The 15,165-nt window shown below is 41.2% G+C and overlaps 1 protein-coding gene across 6 annotated transcripts in view; it reads right to left on the bottom strand.

Annotated features, from left to right (window-relative positions):
• The window catches only part of KLHL32 (kelch like family member 32), a 269,853-nt gene that overhangs the window by 42,895 nt on the left and 211,793 nt on the right, over positions 1-15,165 (bottom strand). For 5 of the 6 annotated variants that reach the window (XM_073789446.1, XM_019929455.3, XM_073789445.1 and 2 more), the window contains one exon: positions 13,874-14,600. In XM_073789446.1, coding sequence (XP_073645547.1) covers positions 13,874-14,600 — 727 coding nt within the window. The remainder of the gene's footprint in view (positions 1-13,873; positions 14,601-15,165) is intronic. The other variant, XM_073789450.1, reaches the window with a different exon arrangement.

Genomic DNA, 15,165 nt, shown 5'->3' with positions numbered 1-15,165 from the left:
AGCAATATTAAGAAAGGAGAACAAAGCTGGAGGTATCACACTCCCTAATTTCAAACTGTACTATACAGCTATAGTTATCAAAACTGTATGGCACTGGTATAAAAACAGACACATAGATCAATGGAACAAAATAGAGAGCCCAGAAAGAAAGCCATGCTTCTTTTGTCAATTAATCTATCAAAAAGAAGCTAGAAATATACTTTGGGTAAAACACAGTCTCACTGATAAATGGTGTTGGTAAAATTGGACAGGTACATGCAAAAGAACGAAACTAGACCACTTTCTTATACCACACACAAAAGTAAACGCAAAGTGGATTAAAGGCTTAAATGTAAGACCTGAAACCATAAAAACTCCTAGAAGAAAACATAGGCAATACACTCTTTGATATCACTCTTAGCAGTATTTTTGAATTTGCCTCTCCAGTCAATGTAAACAAAAGCAAAAAAAAAAAAAAAAAAAACAAATGGGACTATATCAAACTAAAAAGCTTTTTCACAGCAAGGGAAATCATCAACAAAACAAAAAGGCAGCCTCCTGAATGGAAGAAGATATTTGCAAATGATATATCCCATAAGGGGTTAATATTCAAAATATATAAATAACTCACACAACTTAATATCAAAAAATAGACAATCTTATTGAAAAATGAGCAGACAACCTGAACAGATATTTTTCTAAGGAAGAAATACAGATGGCCAACAGACACATGAAAAGATGCTCAACATCACTAATCAACAGGGAAATGAATCAAAACCACCTCACACATGTCAAAATGGCTATTACCAAAAAGACAAGAAATAACAAGTGTTGTCAAGGATATAGAAAAAGGGGACTTTTGTGCACTGTTGGTGGGAATTTAGGTTGTTGCAGCCACTATGGAGAACAGTATGGAAATTCCTCAATAAATTAAAAACAGAACTACCTTATCATCCAGCAATTCCATTTCTGGGTATTTATCCAAAGAAAACGAAAACACTAATTCAAAAAGACATATGCACCCCTATGTTTATGTTCATTGCAGCATTATTTACAACAGCCAACATATGGAAGAAACCTAAGTGTCCACTGATGGATGAATGAATAAGGAAGATGTGATATATGTAATGGAATATTACTCAGCCATAAAAAAGAATGAAATCCTTATATTTGTGACAACACAGTTGGATCTAGAGGGTATTATGCTAAGGAAAATAGTCAGACCAAGAAAGACAAATACTGTATGATTTCACTTATATGTAGAATCTAAAAAACAAATCAAACGAACAAACAAAACAAAACAAACAGATTCATAGGTACAGAGAACTGGTGGTCACCAGACGGAAAAGGGGTGAAGGATTGGGTGAAATAGGTGAAGGGGATTAAGAGGTACAAAATTCCAGTTATAAAATAAATAAGTCATGGGGATGTAATGTACAGTATAGGGAATACAGCCAACAATACTGCAATAACTTTGTATGGTGACAGTTACTAAACTTACCATGGTGCTCATGGTAATGTATATAAATGTTGAATCAATATGTTGTAAAACCTGAAATTACCATAGTATTATATGTCAAATGTACTTCAACTAGAAAATAAAAAAATTAAAAATAACTTTAAAATGTGTACTATTATAATATTGACCAAGGTGGCCTTAACATTCCTCTCAGCTTAACTGAACTTTAGACAGGCTTCTTCCTGTCTCTGGCCCCTGACCTCCCTTTACTTACAGCATTTATTTTTAAAAAACTTGCAAATTCTTTCTCTCTGCCTCTTTGAGATATAAATCATTTAAGAAGCTTCTTGCAAGTTTTACAACCCAGGAATATCTTCCTCAAAGACCTGAGAGCCATGCCATTGAGATGTTATCATCAAGGAAGAGAATGCTCCTATCTCCCAGGTTCTGTGGAGGCTAGGAGCCTAACTCCAATGGGTACAAATCAGCAAACACAAATGGCCTAACCACAGAGAAAAACATTTACAAACTTAGGGTAACTGAATGTGCTCAACGCATCACACTGATCAACCTTCTTCCAAAAGTACTTCAGTATATTTCTACCAGCTCACCCCAGTGCTTAAAAACCCTATTGTTTTTCAGAGGAGTTGATTTCAAACTGCATTCTGGTCTCTCTCCCCTAGTGCAATAGTCTTGAATAAAGTCTTCCTTGTCTGTTTAACTGTGTCCACTATAATTTTTGCTTTGGCAATTCAAATACTTTGAATGGGTCACTACTATCAACTCCATGGCCAGAAGTCAAGTCAACCAGACTCCGGAGAATTAGTGCATCAACTTAACCAAAGTGTGATAATCAATCAGTACTAATGGATACATAAAGGAGAGGGAATCTGTCCAGGCCAATCATTACTGTCTCATTCAATCCCAGTAAGGAGAGTATATCTTTCATGTAATTGACCATAGCTATTATTAACTGGAAGGCTTTTTTTTTTTTTTTTAAAGTTCTCTCTGAAGCTTGCAACCACTTTCAAGATCAAGGAAAGTTTTGTCTGCAGAAGTAATCCACAAAGAACAGAGAGAAATGAGCTTCCTGCCCTCAAATAAAGTCTTCTCTGGATTTCTCACTAAATGTCTCATTTTTAAAGGTGAAACCAAAGAAAAGGATAATACACTTAAGAAAGCTGAGGCTGAAATGCCTACATAGAGTCAAAATGTATGTCAAAATAAATACAGAGGTATGTTTGCTTCCCCCCCAACCTTCTTGTTTTTAAATCTAATTAAAAATGGAATGTCCAATAATTCTTTCTTAGCATAACTATGGAAGAATAATCAAAGCTATTGAAACCTCACAAGTTTTCAGGGCTAAAATGACTGCCAAGTGCTTTTGATCTGGGCCATAACCACCAGATTAACGTCCAGCTCGCCTGTAATCATTTCTCCAAATGAGAGGGAACAGAGGTGAACTCCCCCCATTATTTCAAAACTTTGACAGTTTCTCTACTTGTTTTAGAAATATGGGACAGAATTAATATCTACTGCAGTAAACTATCTGCTTATGACACTATTTGAAGATATTTACACTACAATATGTATCAGACTCTGCCCATTATAGATTAAATGTATAATCGATGGATTAGAATGCAGCTATCACATCCTTTCTCCCAAGCACGGCACACCATTTATCTTCATGCTTTTCAGAATTACTATTTACTGTCTTCTACAGATGCATTTATAATATAGTTTTTTTTCCCCCTTAATCTGCACTCAGTAATTAGATTCCTTACCCTTACATACAAATTTTCACTCACATGACAATATTTAGAAATGAGATATTGGGTTACTAGTTGGGGGTAAAAATAAAAGTCCTAGTTAGTTATTTGGTTGATTACTTCTAGAATGTTAAACCGCAGGAGGTGCCTAAAAAACCGAGTGCTGTAACTTTTGCCAAGTCAGGATTGCAAGGGAAAACCTTAAGAATTGGTTCTATTGCTTTCCCCCTTTGAAATAATTTACAAATGAGCATATAAATAAACATTTCTTCTCAGTACAAAAGATAAATTTTTAAAAAAGCATCCACGTTTGCAGCCCACATTTTTCTAGCAATGTTACCCATTTTCAGAGCTTTATCATTACATTCCCTTCACATAACACTCTTTACTTTTAGATTAATCTTCTGAAATGAGATGCTAAGGATTTGCATACAGATTTGACTATACAAAAATAGATATGGAATTAATAATAGTCTCTATATGTTTTAATTTATCCTAGACTGGAGTACCCTTGCCTGCAGCAGTATTCCTGGCTTTGAAAGTCATCAAGCTGATTTGTCTGCTCTGGGTTATGATGCCACATGCTGCTATACTGCCCCCTGCAATCAAAGCACTTGAGAAGACAGATTCCATGCCTTCCTCTATCGAGTATATTTTATAGATTGGCAGTTTTGATCTCCCTCCCCCACCCCAGGGGGGATAATCTGCATCTTAACAGCTTTCTATAGATACATCTGTCATTAAATATGCCATCTCATATCAGCATCCATTTTTAAAGCCAAGTTTTCCCTAACTTTGAAGTGCCACAGTCAAAGTTAAGACTTTTCAGCCAAAATTGAAAATGAACAATCCTGTCTTATACTTCTGAACTGTGACTTAAAGATATACGGCAGGTTCCCCCAAAGTCAAATAAGTCTTTAAAAACTGCCAGAAGGAATGAAAAGTTACCACCATGCTACCAGCAGGGAGAAATGCTTTCTATCATCAAGACAAGGGTAAAGCATTTTTCTTAAGCTTCCCTGTTCAACTCCCCACAAAACACTGTGACAAATGGATGAGTGCATGCCAGGGAGAAGATGACAGGTGACTGCGAAACAAACAACCTCTGTCTCCACTACTAAGAGGTCACCAACTCCTAAACTCGTGTTCAAAAGCAACAACTAGCCAATGCTGACAGTGTCCATAAAATAGTGTTTAGAAAAACAGCTCTCAATATTCGTTGGCCAGGGTAGGTCAAGTCTGGTGGCTCTGCTAATTTTTCTTTTTTTTTTCAGGGATAGAAACACCTCTGTTGATAAATAGAGAGTCCTACACGAAACTCTTCAGTAGAAAAGAGTTGTACTTAATGCAGCGCTAGTACCCTTACTGGAACAGAGCAGGATGCAAAGAACTGAACGTGTCCATGCTCTTAGGGAAGATGCTCCAGGCTGGAATTCTGTGAGCCAGCTCAGGATTGTGGCAAACTATCTTGAGTTCTCTGCAGCTCTCTTGGAGGCCTGCAGTGCCAGTTTCACACTAGTCTAGGAGGTGCACTTCAGCAGAAGGTGTGCCGTCAGCCTCCACCCCCAGCTCCTTTATGACTCTATCCTTGGGGGAGCCATTTAACAGCCAAGTTCATGTCCTCACATGCAAAATGGAGACAGTGAGACTTCTCTCATAGGTTTCAGGTGAACAAGAATACTCGGTAAAGAGGCCATCCATACGGGAAGTTTACTACAATGGTGTAGTAGTGGGGCTTCCCTGGTGGCGCAGTGGTTAAGAATCCACCTGCCAATGCAGGGGACACGGGTTTGATCCCTGGCCCGGGAGGATCCCTCATGCCACGTAGCAACAAATCCCGTGCGCCACAACTACTGAACCTGTGCTCTAGAGCCCGCGAGCCACAACTACTGAGCTCGCGTGCCACAACTACTGAAGCCCACGCTCCTAGAGCCACAACAAGAGAAGCCACCACAATGAAAAGACTGCACACCGCAACGAAGAGTAGCCCCCGCTCGCCGCAACTAGAGAAAGCCCGCGCGCAGCAACGAAGACCCAACGCAGGAAAAATAAATGAATAAATTTATTTAAAAAAATACTGTAGTAGTTTGTTTATAAAAATGTCTTGCTATTTTCACAAATGAGTATTATGGAATATTGAAAAAATAAGTATGAAATAATAAATGAATAAATTTTGTAGTCTGAAATAGATTCCTTATAGTTCTTTTTTCTAATAACCACAATTACTGGCTGGTTTATAAAGTATCAAAGACTTTTTCCTTCTTTAATAGTTTAAGCATCTCCTCTGTAAATCTGCTCCAATTCTCAAAAGACTAAAAACTTTACACTCATAGTCTAATTATCAAAAGCAGTAGGTGTGAGTTCATATGAGTCATTTTTTAAGAGAGCCAAACTCATTAATATTCCTTGATAAAAGGGACACCATGAGAATATTTACAATGAATGCAAAAATAAACTTTTCATTTTTTTTTTTTTTTTTTTTTGCAGTACGCGGGCCTCTCACTGTTGTGGCCTCTCCCGCTGCGGAGCACAGGCTCCGGACGCGCAGGCTCAGCGGCCATGGCTCATGGACCCAGCCGCTCTGAGGCTCATTATCTATTTTTACATGATATTAGACCGTCCATATTTTGGGAGTGTTAATAATGCTCCATAAACAATTAAAGCCAAGAATCTTTCTACTAAATTAGCATCCTGAATAGAAGCATACTTAATCCAGGCATTAAATTAAAGCTAGTATCCATATTATTTCTGTCACACTTGAGGAAACCACGCAAATGGATGGGTTATTAATATATTCAAAAGCCGCAAAGCAAGTCTCCAATTTACAAAATATCTATAAAGAAAAGGTTGATGCACTTGAAAATATAAATTATATTTATGTCACCTAGAGTGAACAAATATAAACTTGTAATCCAAAATATGTAAGGTATGCACCATGTGTTATTTTAAATAAGTGAACTAATAAATGATGGTAAAACCTACCACAATGCAGATGTCAGCTGACCTTTAAAATCTCAATAAAATTTGCTCTAACTCCAATTCTCCATTCTGCAGAAAGACGAAATCCTGCCTCCAAAGATTTCTGCACGCTCCTAGCAGCGTTAAGTTATCAAGGTCCCCTCTGCCTGTCTCTAGTGTCCTGGTTTTGCTGTGTTCTTGCTGGACCTTGTTCCTCTTTCCTGCCATCAACCAAATTCTTCAGCCATTCCCCATTTCCATAAAGTAGCTTTAATCTTCTTCTCTCCTCTTTGGGCATAAAGAAAATGACATATTTCTCCTATTCTTAGATAGAGCAATTCAGCTCACTCTTTTTTCTACCTTCTTTTTCTAGATTCATCTAGACAGACACAAATGGATCATATAAACAAAGACTGTAATCACCATGAGAGGAATTTTAGAGCCAATGGGTGTTTTTTTAACTACTTAAACTACCAATTTTAAAGGCCACTAGACTGCTATATTTTAATATGCAATCCTTTCAGAAAACAATGTTCTCATCTAAACCAATGTACTTTAGAGTACCTCCTCCATATTATCACTGTTTCTGTATGCATTTTAACTTTATATTATTGTTTATGTTTTAGGAACTAAACTATAGAAACACAAAAAGGAAGACATTATATAGCTCAGCTCTGTGCCCGAAGAAAGATGGTCAGTTAAACAATTAAAGACAATCAAATGATTACTGATTCTACACAAATCTCCAGGTATGATTACTCTTCTATGTATCATTTACTTTCACTCATGCCATTTGGAAGTTCTTTTTACAATGTAAGCACCTGTTTTGAGACCTTTGCTGTAACTGGTTTGTGAGGTTTCATGGAAAAAGTATGGTTTTCAAACACCAGAGACACAGACATCAAATTCCAGCTTTGTCAAATACTTGCTGTGTGATCCAGAAAAATCATTTCACCTCTTTAAGCCTCATCTCTTGAGGAGCAGTGTGAGGGGAAACCAAGTGCTACTTTGGAATAAAGGGCAGTCAGTTTAGGATGAAAGCTTTGATAATTATTTTGGACAATGTAGGTGATCTGACTGCTTTCTTCAAACCACTGGGCTCTTTTAAAAGGATTGTAGAATGGTTCATTTGTTTGGCTTCCATTTCAGTACAATACTGTAATGGTTTTGTTTTCATCTCTTTCAGCTGGAGAGTAGTAAAGGCTGGGGCAGAAGTGAAAACAGAGAAGAAAAAGTAACTGCTGTGGCCAGCTGGTTGCTGGGATCTGAAGCAACAAAGATTTCACTCTTAGTGGAATTCCAGTCCACTAGGAAGTTTTAAGTGGAATGTCAAGCTATGAAGCCCAAACCCTCTCCCAGGGGCAACAAACAGACCCTCTCCGGTACCCGCTCCCATAACACGACACACTTATTTCTCCCTCAAGCAAACCTTAAGCCCTTGACCCTCACCTAACTGGGATCCCAGCATGCTGAACTCTTCCAGTAGGATCCTCTGGGCTCTTCCCAGCCTAAAAACCTTCCATCGTGAGTGAATCCAAGGATTTTCCCTCTCCAGTTCTCTGCTGAGCACCACCAAAAAACAGAACAGAAATTTGCAAACTGGGATACCATAATTTCGTGGTTTCCAACTTAGTGTAGGCTCTGACACAATTTTTTTAAACATGTCAGTTCCCTCTGTTTTCTCTCAGCAGCTCCTCAGGCCCTCTATCTGGTCCTGACACGGCACGATCTCCACAGACAACCCTGCCCCTCCCTTGACTCCATGGCAAGGACCCTCTGCAGGTCCCTGCCCCTCCTCTCTGAGCTTACCTAGGTCCACATCCAGCATTGCCTCCTTCCCTGGAGCTGAAGGGGTCTCTCCTCTTCCTGTCCAAGACTGAACCCCTCCCAAACTCCCTCTGGCCTCTTCGGGACCCTGTGTCTGTGGTCAATATTGTTGTGCCCCAGACTTATCCCCATTCCTGGTACCTAGGAGCTGCTCTCAGCATTTACCAACCAGAGGACGCCCCTACTCCACTTCAAATTCACTCTCTCCTTCCCCTTAGCTATAGATGTGCTTAATGCGCTCACATCCTCAAAAAAAGTTCCCTCCTCTGACCCTGGATTTCCTCCTTAGCTACTCTCTCTTCTCTCAGCCAAACTTCCTTCTTTTTCTTTCCTTCCATCTTTCCTCCTTTTTTCTTCCTAAAGCCAAAATGTTATTTATTAATTTATAGTGAAAAATACGGGAACTTCCCTGGTGATCCAGTGATTAAGACTCTGCACTCCCAACGCAGGGGGCGCGGATTCGATCCCTGGTCGGGGAACTAAGATCCCACATGCCGTGCGGCGTGGCCAGGAAATAAATTAATTAATTATTTAAAAAGAAAAAGAAAAATATGGCTGTCACCCGGACTGAAGAATGTGTGTACCTAGAAACAGCACAGTCTCTCCCAGAGCACAATAATCGGAAAGTTGCTGGGTAAGCTCAGGTTCAGGGAGCCAAGTTTAGATGAAATCCCAGCTTTGTGCAAAGGTGGCCTATGTACCTGCAGCTGTTACTTCCTCAGTCTCCACCCACACCTTCAACCACTGCATTCTAGCTTCCACCTTCTTCCGCTCTCCGAAAACCGCTTTCACTGAAATTACCAAGCAGTCCTTGACTGAAACTGCAGAGGAGGCATTCTGGACTTAGATGTCCCCACAGTACTGGTCACGTCTCACGCACCCTTCAGCTTTGGCTTTGGTTTCTACACCATGCCTCCTCCTCTGGCCTTGCCCATCGCACATTCTCAGCTCCTTCCTTAGCTCCCCCTCCTCTGCGCCCTCCTGGCTAGTGTTTCCCCACCTTCTGCCCCTTTGCACACCACCTCTGGCCCCTCTGTGTCCTCATACTCTCCACCGCCTTCTCATCGCACCTGATTTGCTGCCAGAAACTCCTCACGTCCATTTGTTCTGAGAAACAGGAGGCAAGGTTCTATCTCTGAGTTTGAGGAGAGTGAGGGCATTACAGCTGGTGAAGGAGAGTGGGTGAGACCCTAGTGGCAGGATGTAGACAGGGTTTGGGGGCTGAGTGGATACATGTGGCAAGTCCCCTGTCAGCTGGCCTCCTCCCACTGGACTCAGCTGCCCGGGTACAGGCACAAAGCAGACCATTGGGTTTGCCCAACAGTGTGTGCCTGCCAGAGGGCAAGAGAGTTATTGAAACGGCTGCACCATGAAGCCCAAGCCTGAACACAGGGAGGGGTAAATGGGCAAGTGGGAAGCAGCCAATGGACCTGAGGCCAAGAGAGCCTGAAGGTGCCAGAAACTTCTGTGAAGCCTCTCGTGCCCCCGCACTGATTACTTCCTGCTTCACACTACTTCTGTACCTTGTAAAGCTGTCTATCATCACACCCACACACACCACACACTTTACTGTGTCATCCATTTAAAAACTGTGAGCCCGGACTACCCTGGTGGCGCAGTGGTTAAGAATCTGCCTGCCAATGCAGGGGACACAGGTTCAAGCCCTGGTCCAGGAAGATCCCAAATGTTGTGGAGCAACTAAGCCCGTGTGCCACAACTACTGAGCCTGCGCTCTAGAGCCCATGTGCCACAACTACTGAAGCCTGCATGCCTAGAGCCCGTGCTCCGCAGCAAGATAAGCCACCACAACAAGAAGCCCACGCACCGTGACGAAGAGTAGCCCCTGCTAGCTGCAATTAGAGAAAGTCCACGTGCAGCAACGAAGACCCAACACAGCCATAAATAAATAAATTTATTTAAAAAAAAAAAAAAACTATAAGCCCCGGCGTGGGACCTGTCTTTGTGGCTCCCGCACTAGCCTGGAACAAGACTCAGGGAGGTGAGGAAAGTTGCTGAGCATCTCCTGGTTGGTCAAAGTGGAGCCAATTTCACACTTGCATGTGCCCTCAATCTGTGACCTCAGAGCACCACAGTCAGCCTCTGCCATGCCCCCATTAGTTCCTAATACGTTGTATACAATTTTTTAAGATGCAAGTAAAATGATATTTGCACAGTAAAGTTACAGCTATGGCATTTTTAAAATGTTAATGATGCTTTATACTGTTCTAATTGTAAAGTCCCTTTAGTAGGTTTGAATAAATTAAAGTTACTTAAAATGGGGCAACGCAAACTTCATCTAAATTTAATCAAGATGAAAATAAATATATCTTCTAGGGAGTTAAAGAAGCCCTAACAAATGTTCTTTCATTAGTGAAATACCTGAAAACCTCTTTTTTTTGCGGTACGCAGGCCTCTCACTGTTGTGGCCTCTCCCGTTGCGGAGCACAGGCTCCGGACGCGCAGGCTCAGCGGCCATGGCTCACGGGTCCAGCTGCTCCGCGGCATGTGGGATCTTCCCAGACCGGGGCACGAACCCGTGTCCCCTGCATTAGCAGGCGGACTCTCAACCACTGCACCACCAGGGAAGCCCCTGAAAAACTCTTTGATTGTCAGCTCCTAGAGGGCAGGAAGTGTGTTTGCTGAATTATTCTTATTTATCTATGAACCAGCACTGACTTTAATAAAGATGTACCATTCACCAAGAGAATCAAGAAAACACTAAGTGCCACTTTTGAGGAAATGCAGTACCATTTGTCTTATTATTGCAGTTTTAAAGCACTGATTTTGTAGTTAGTTTCCCATTATCCTGCTGCCATTTGACAAAAATGAAAAGGTAAGTTATTCTGCAAGATGAGCTCAGGATTCATTTTCACTCACAAAAAAAGGATCTTTTTAGTAGTTCACAAACAATATCTTACAATGGAGAGCATACCTTTCAAAGCACAACGGCAGGATATTTAATGCTTATTTTACTTCAGTATTGTGAATTTCAAGTAGAAACGATGTGGAGCATTTGCGAATTGGGTCACGATGTCAAATGCTAGAGGAGCCTGTAAAGTCTGACTATCTCTAACATCTTAAATTACATGCTAATGGGCATATCTATACAGCCCAGTTTTCTGAATTCATCTTTGCCTGTCTCCTTTTTAAAACCACGTACAGGTTTCCAGGTATCCTGACCCTAAAATGGACAGTGAGGGGGAGAGGGTATGTATAGAGAGGGAGCACACTGGAAATATCGAGTCCCTAAAGAAACATTCATTTTGTGTTCTGTGGAACAGAAATAAGCTCCCCAAATCCACATCCTATAATCCTTACTACCTTCACCTCAGGCAAAGCTTACAAAATACCAGAAGGATGCCAATGACCCAATCCCCCATCAATTAAACTGGAAATATTTAATTATTTGGTAAAGAATAAGGAATAGCCTCAAACATTTTCTTCTGCTCCAAAAAAAAATCAGGGTAACACTTCTAAATCAGAGATAGTCAGGGTGAAATATACCTGTCTTTTTTTTTTTAAGGAGCCCATAGCAACCCCTCCCTATCCCTGGTTAGATTCACAATTGATTTATTGTAAGCTGAGCCTGAGGAAAGAGGCAGACGACTGAAGGTATTAGAAATGTCACTGGTGATTTCCTCTTCTTTCCAATTAAAGGTATTGTACTGTACACAGGGAAGTGAGTTTTTCATCTCAAGTACACAGTAGGGAGAAACAAACCTGAGAAAATTGTGATTGTTTTCATTAAGTATGGTTAACACAGGCAGCATATATTAGTGCAAAAGAAGAACAAAAGAAATGTATTTCCTTTCATAGTAGGGGAAAAACAAAGTGATATAGCAGTATGGACTGTAATAAGTTGATACCCTTAATACAATGGAAAAGGAAACATACAGACCCATATGGAAAGAGAAGTCAGCTTGATACCAGGTTGATAGATCTAGCCAGGCTAACATAAGTTTCAGTGCTTTCTTTAGGCCTCACTAAAGAAGGTATTAAGTAGTCGTATTTTGAAGTCTATGCAAGGGAAACTCCAGCACTTTTTTTAAAAGCTGGTTTTATAGCCCAAAAATAAAAGTAAGGAATAATTATTAAACTAATTATGAGAAACATATACAAAATTTAGAAAATGCAACGCAAAATTTAGGAGTGCAGTACCTTAGCAATATATGAAAACTAAATGAGTCAAAGGAAGGGATGTAAGTTGGAATAAAATATAAATTATACTGATTTCATAAATCCATCACTGTTTTGTTATCTAAGTCAAGTACAGATCTGTTCCTTCTAATAGCAAGGATTTATTTGCAGCCAAGTTTAAGGTTTCTTCAACAAATCTAACAGGATACAGTCCTGGTGGCTTTTTTCTTAAATACTGAAATATATACTTAAAGAAAAAGGAATAAGTCACCAGAAATGAGGTCTTTATCTAAATATATCTACATATATTAACATACACACTCATATCTAATGTGTATTTGGTATACAGGACCAGCAATTGTTGGATACACCTCACTTATCCTCTTTCTTGGTCCCAACCTTAACTTCATTCATTAATTACTGAGCACTTAAACCCAGACATGAGCTAGGTTTCTTCAATAAAAATCAGTGAATTGCCAATAATTGAGGCACTGCCCAGAGCAGCCAAGACTACAGCTGTATCCCTGGTTATTGAGGAGAGCAGAAGGAAACATGGGCAGAGTCCAGTGAATTTACTTTAAGTGCAAGGGGGAATTTTGTCAGAGCAGATGTTAAACTAGAGAAGATTATTCAAGGAAGCTTAGAAGTCTTCATAAGTATACTTAAAAGTGATTGTTTCGTCTGAGTACAAACATCTCAAAGTTACTCTTGGTAATTAAGTTGTTTGATTTTTCTATTCCTCTTTGTCCTTCACATGGAAATGCAGCGAGATCCATCTGGGTCACAAAATGAGTATCCTCCAGCTGAGAGAAGATGCAACTTTCTTCCCTAATAGGCAAACCTTTCAAAGGAGGACATTTGAGGACTTTCCAATAATAGGATTGGAAACACAAGGTGATAATGTGATGTCAATAACACATGCCTCACAGGATCCGCTGTGCCAGTGAAAAGTCAGCTATGAGGGGTTGGAAGAAGCATGTGGGTGTGAGTGAAACAAGATTGGCAACGAGTAGGTAACTGCTGAAGCTGGGTTATGGGCACATGGGATTCATTATACTAGTCTCTCTCCTTTTTTCATAATCAAAAGGCTTCAAACAAAACCAAAGACAAAAACAAGTAAACGAAAATAATCAGAACCCCCAAATAATCAGGAAGAATGGGAGAGTAAACAGGAATAAAGGATTGGGATGGCATGAGTAACTACAATTCGCAGGTAACAGAAAAACATTATTTTAGCCAATAACTTAAATCCCTTCCCTCAATGCACAGCATGGCTCCTACCTGGATCTATTCCCATTGCTTTACTCATCCAAATGGATTAACTGGGCTTTTACTTCGCCTGCCCTGTCTTTGAAAGACTGGCTCCTAGTCAGGCAGCCCAGGGTGAAAGGAAAAGCCAAGGACCTGGATAAACCACAAGGTGTGCAATACAGTCCATGAATATCAAAAACTGACAATCTAAACAATAGAAGGTTTGGTAGAAAAAGAGATGTGATTGGCCATTCATTTCCATCTTGAAATTTTACTCCACTCATCACTCAGAAAGCCACAGAAAGGTCAATTACTCCCCCATACACTGCTCTCTACAGAATGGTGCTCAGTAAATGACTGTTAATTAGCTTAAATGGCACCCTTGGCCGAATCGTTCAGATACACGTGGCCACCACTACCAAAGCCTGACTTGTCAATTTATGCCACAGTGAAAGTGTTTTGTAATAAATCCAACGTATGAGGCATGTTCTACCTGATATCCAAAGAAGACCGTCAGCCACGTAGCCAGCGTGACAGGAGAGGGACCGGTCAAAGGGCTGGACGAAAGTCCACTTGTTCTTCTTGGGGCAATATCGCTCAACGGTCGGCAGAACCTGGCGCAGTTCATTTCTGCCCCCGGCTGCATAGAGGTACTCATCCATGGCTCCCAGAACGAAATGCTCCCGGCAGTTCTTCATGGGTGCTATCTCTGCCCAGGAATTACTGCGGGGGTCATAGCGACAGGCAGTCCTCACGGCACACGTCCGGCCGCTGGCGTGCTCGACTTCCCCTCCTGCTACAAACAGGAAGTCCCCCATGACTGCCACACAATGGTGGCTCCTTCCCACGGGCATGGGAGCCAGCTCACTCCAGTTGGCAATGGCAGCTATGAGGGCATTCTCCTGATCCACGGGATTGAAGTACCGAAGTTCCTTGACTCTACAGACCTCACGCTTCTTCCCACCGATGATGTACAGAGTATCTGACTGGAAGCGTGGTTTGGTCCTGCGAGTCTGCCACACGGGCTGTGCGTAGATGCTCTGGTGGTACTCCAGGGCCTCGTTGACAAGAGCTGTTGCGGTTTCACTTGCCTGGACGAGGGGGTGGGACAGGGCAACTGTATGGAGGGTGTCCACGTCCATCAGGCCAAAGCGGATGTACTGCAGGAGCTCATCCATGTACTGGTAATGGCAGCTGTGTTCCAGCCACCTCACAGCTAGCTGAAACAGAGGCAGGGAGGTGGAGAGAGCACGAAGGTAAGAAGAAGCCAAAGCAACGTGGCACAGAGGCCGGCTGCCATGTATCCCTTCAGACTCTTAACACTTTTATTTTTTCTTACGAACCATGGAACACTCAAACATTGTTATACCCAGTTGAGGGATTTTTTTTTCCTTTCCGCATCAGCAGAGACACAAAAGAACTCAAAACACTGTTGGAGAGATTAGAACAATGTTAAGCAACACGGATAAGACTTAAAGGATCACTTGAGGTGAACAACAGTTACTTTTCAAAGAATGAGAATACGGTTGTGAAACAGCCTGTTCCCTTAGGTTTCATGCATAAGAGGCTTGGTTCGCCCCACCACCAGGATATGTCAACGGTGAGCCATGTCATCAGTTCAAGCAACATATGTCAACCTGTGAGTCAAGGTGCTGTATCAATATGAGTAATGTGAGAAAATATGTGATCATCTGAGACCACAGGATGCACTTGAGAGAAAATCAATACGACGCTAGTAGCAAGATTTAGAAAGAAAAAGGACTTCTTTTCCCCCCCCCTGCAACT

Source organism: Tursiops truncatus, chromosome 12 (genome assembly GCF_011762595.2).
Source record: "Tursiops truncatus isolate mTurTru1 chromosome 12, mTurTru1.mat.Y, whole genome shotgun sequence".
In the NCBI taxonomy this organism is placed as follows: Eukaryota; Metazoa; Chordata; class Mammalia; order Artiodactyla; family Delphinidae; genus Tursiops; species Tursiops truncatus.
The sequence above is the reverse complement of the archived record's forward strand: the minus strand, read 5'-3'. Positions and strand labels throughout refer to the sequence as shown.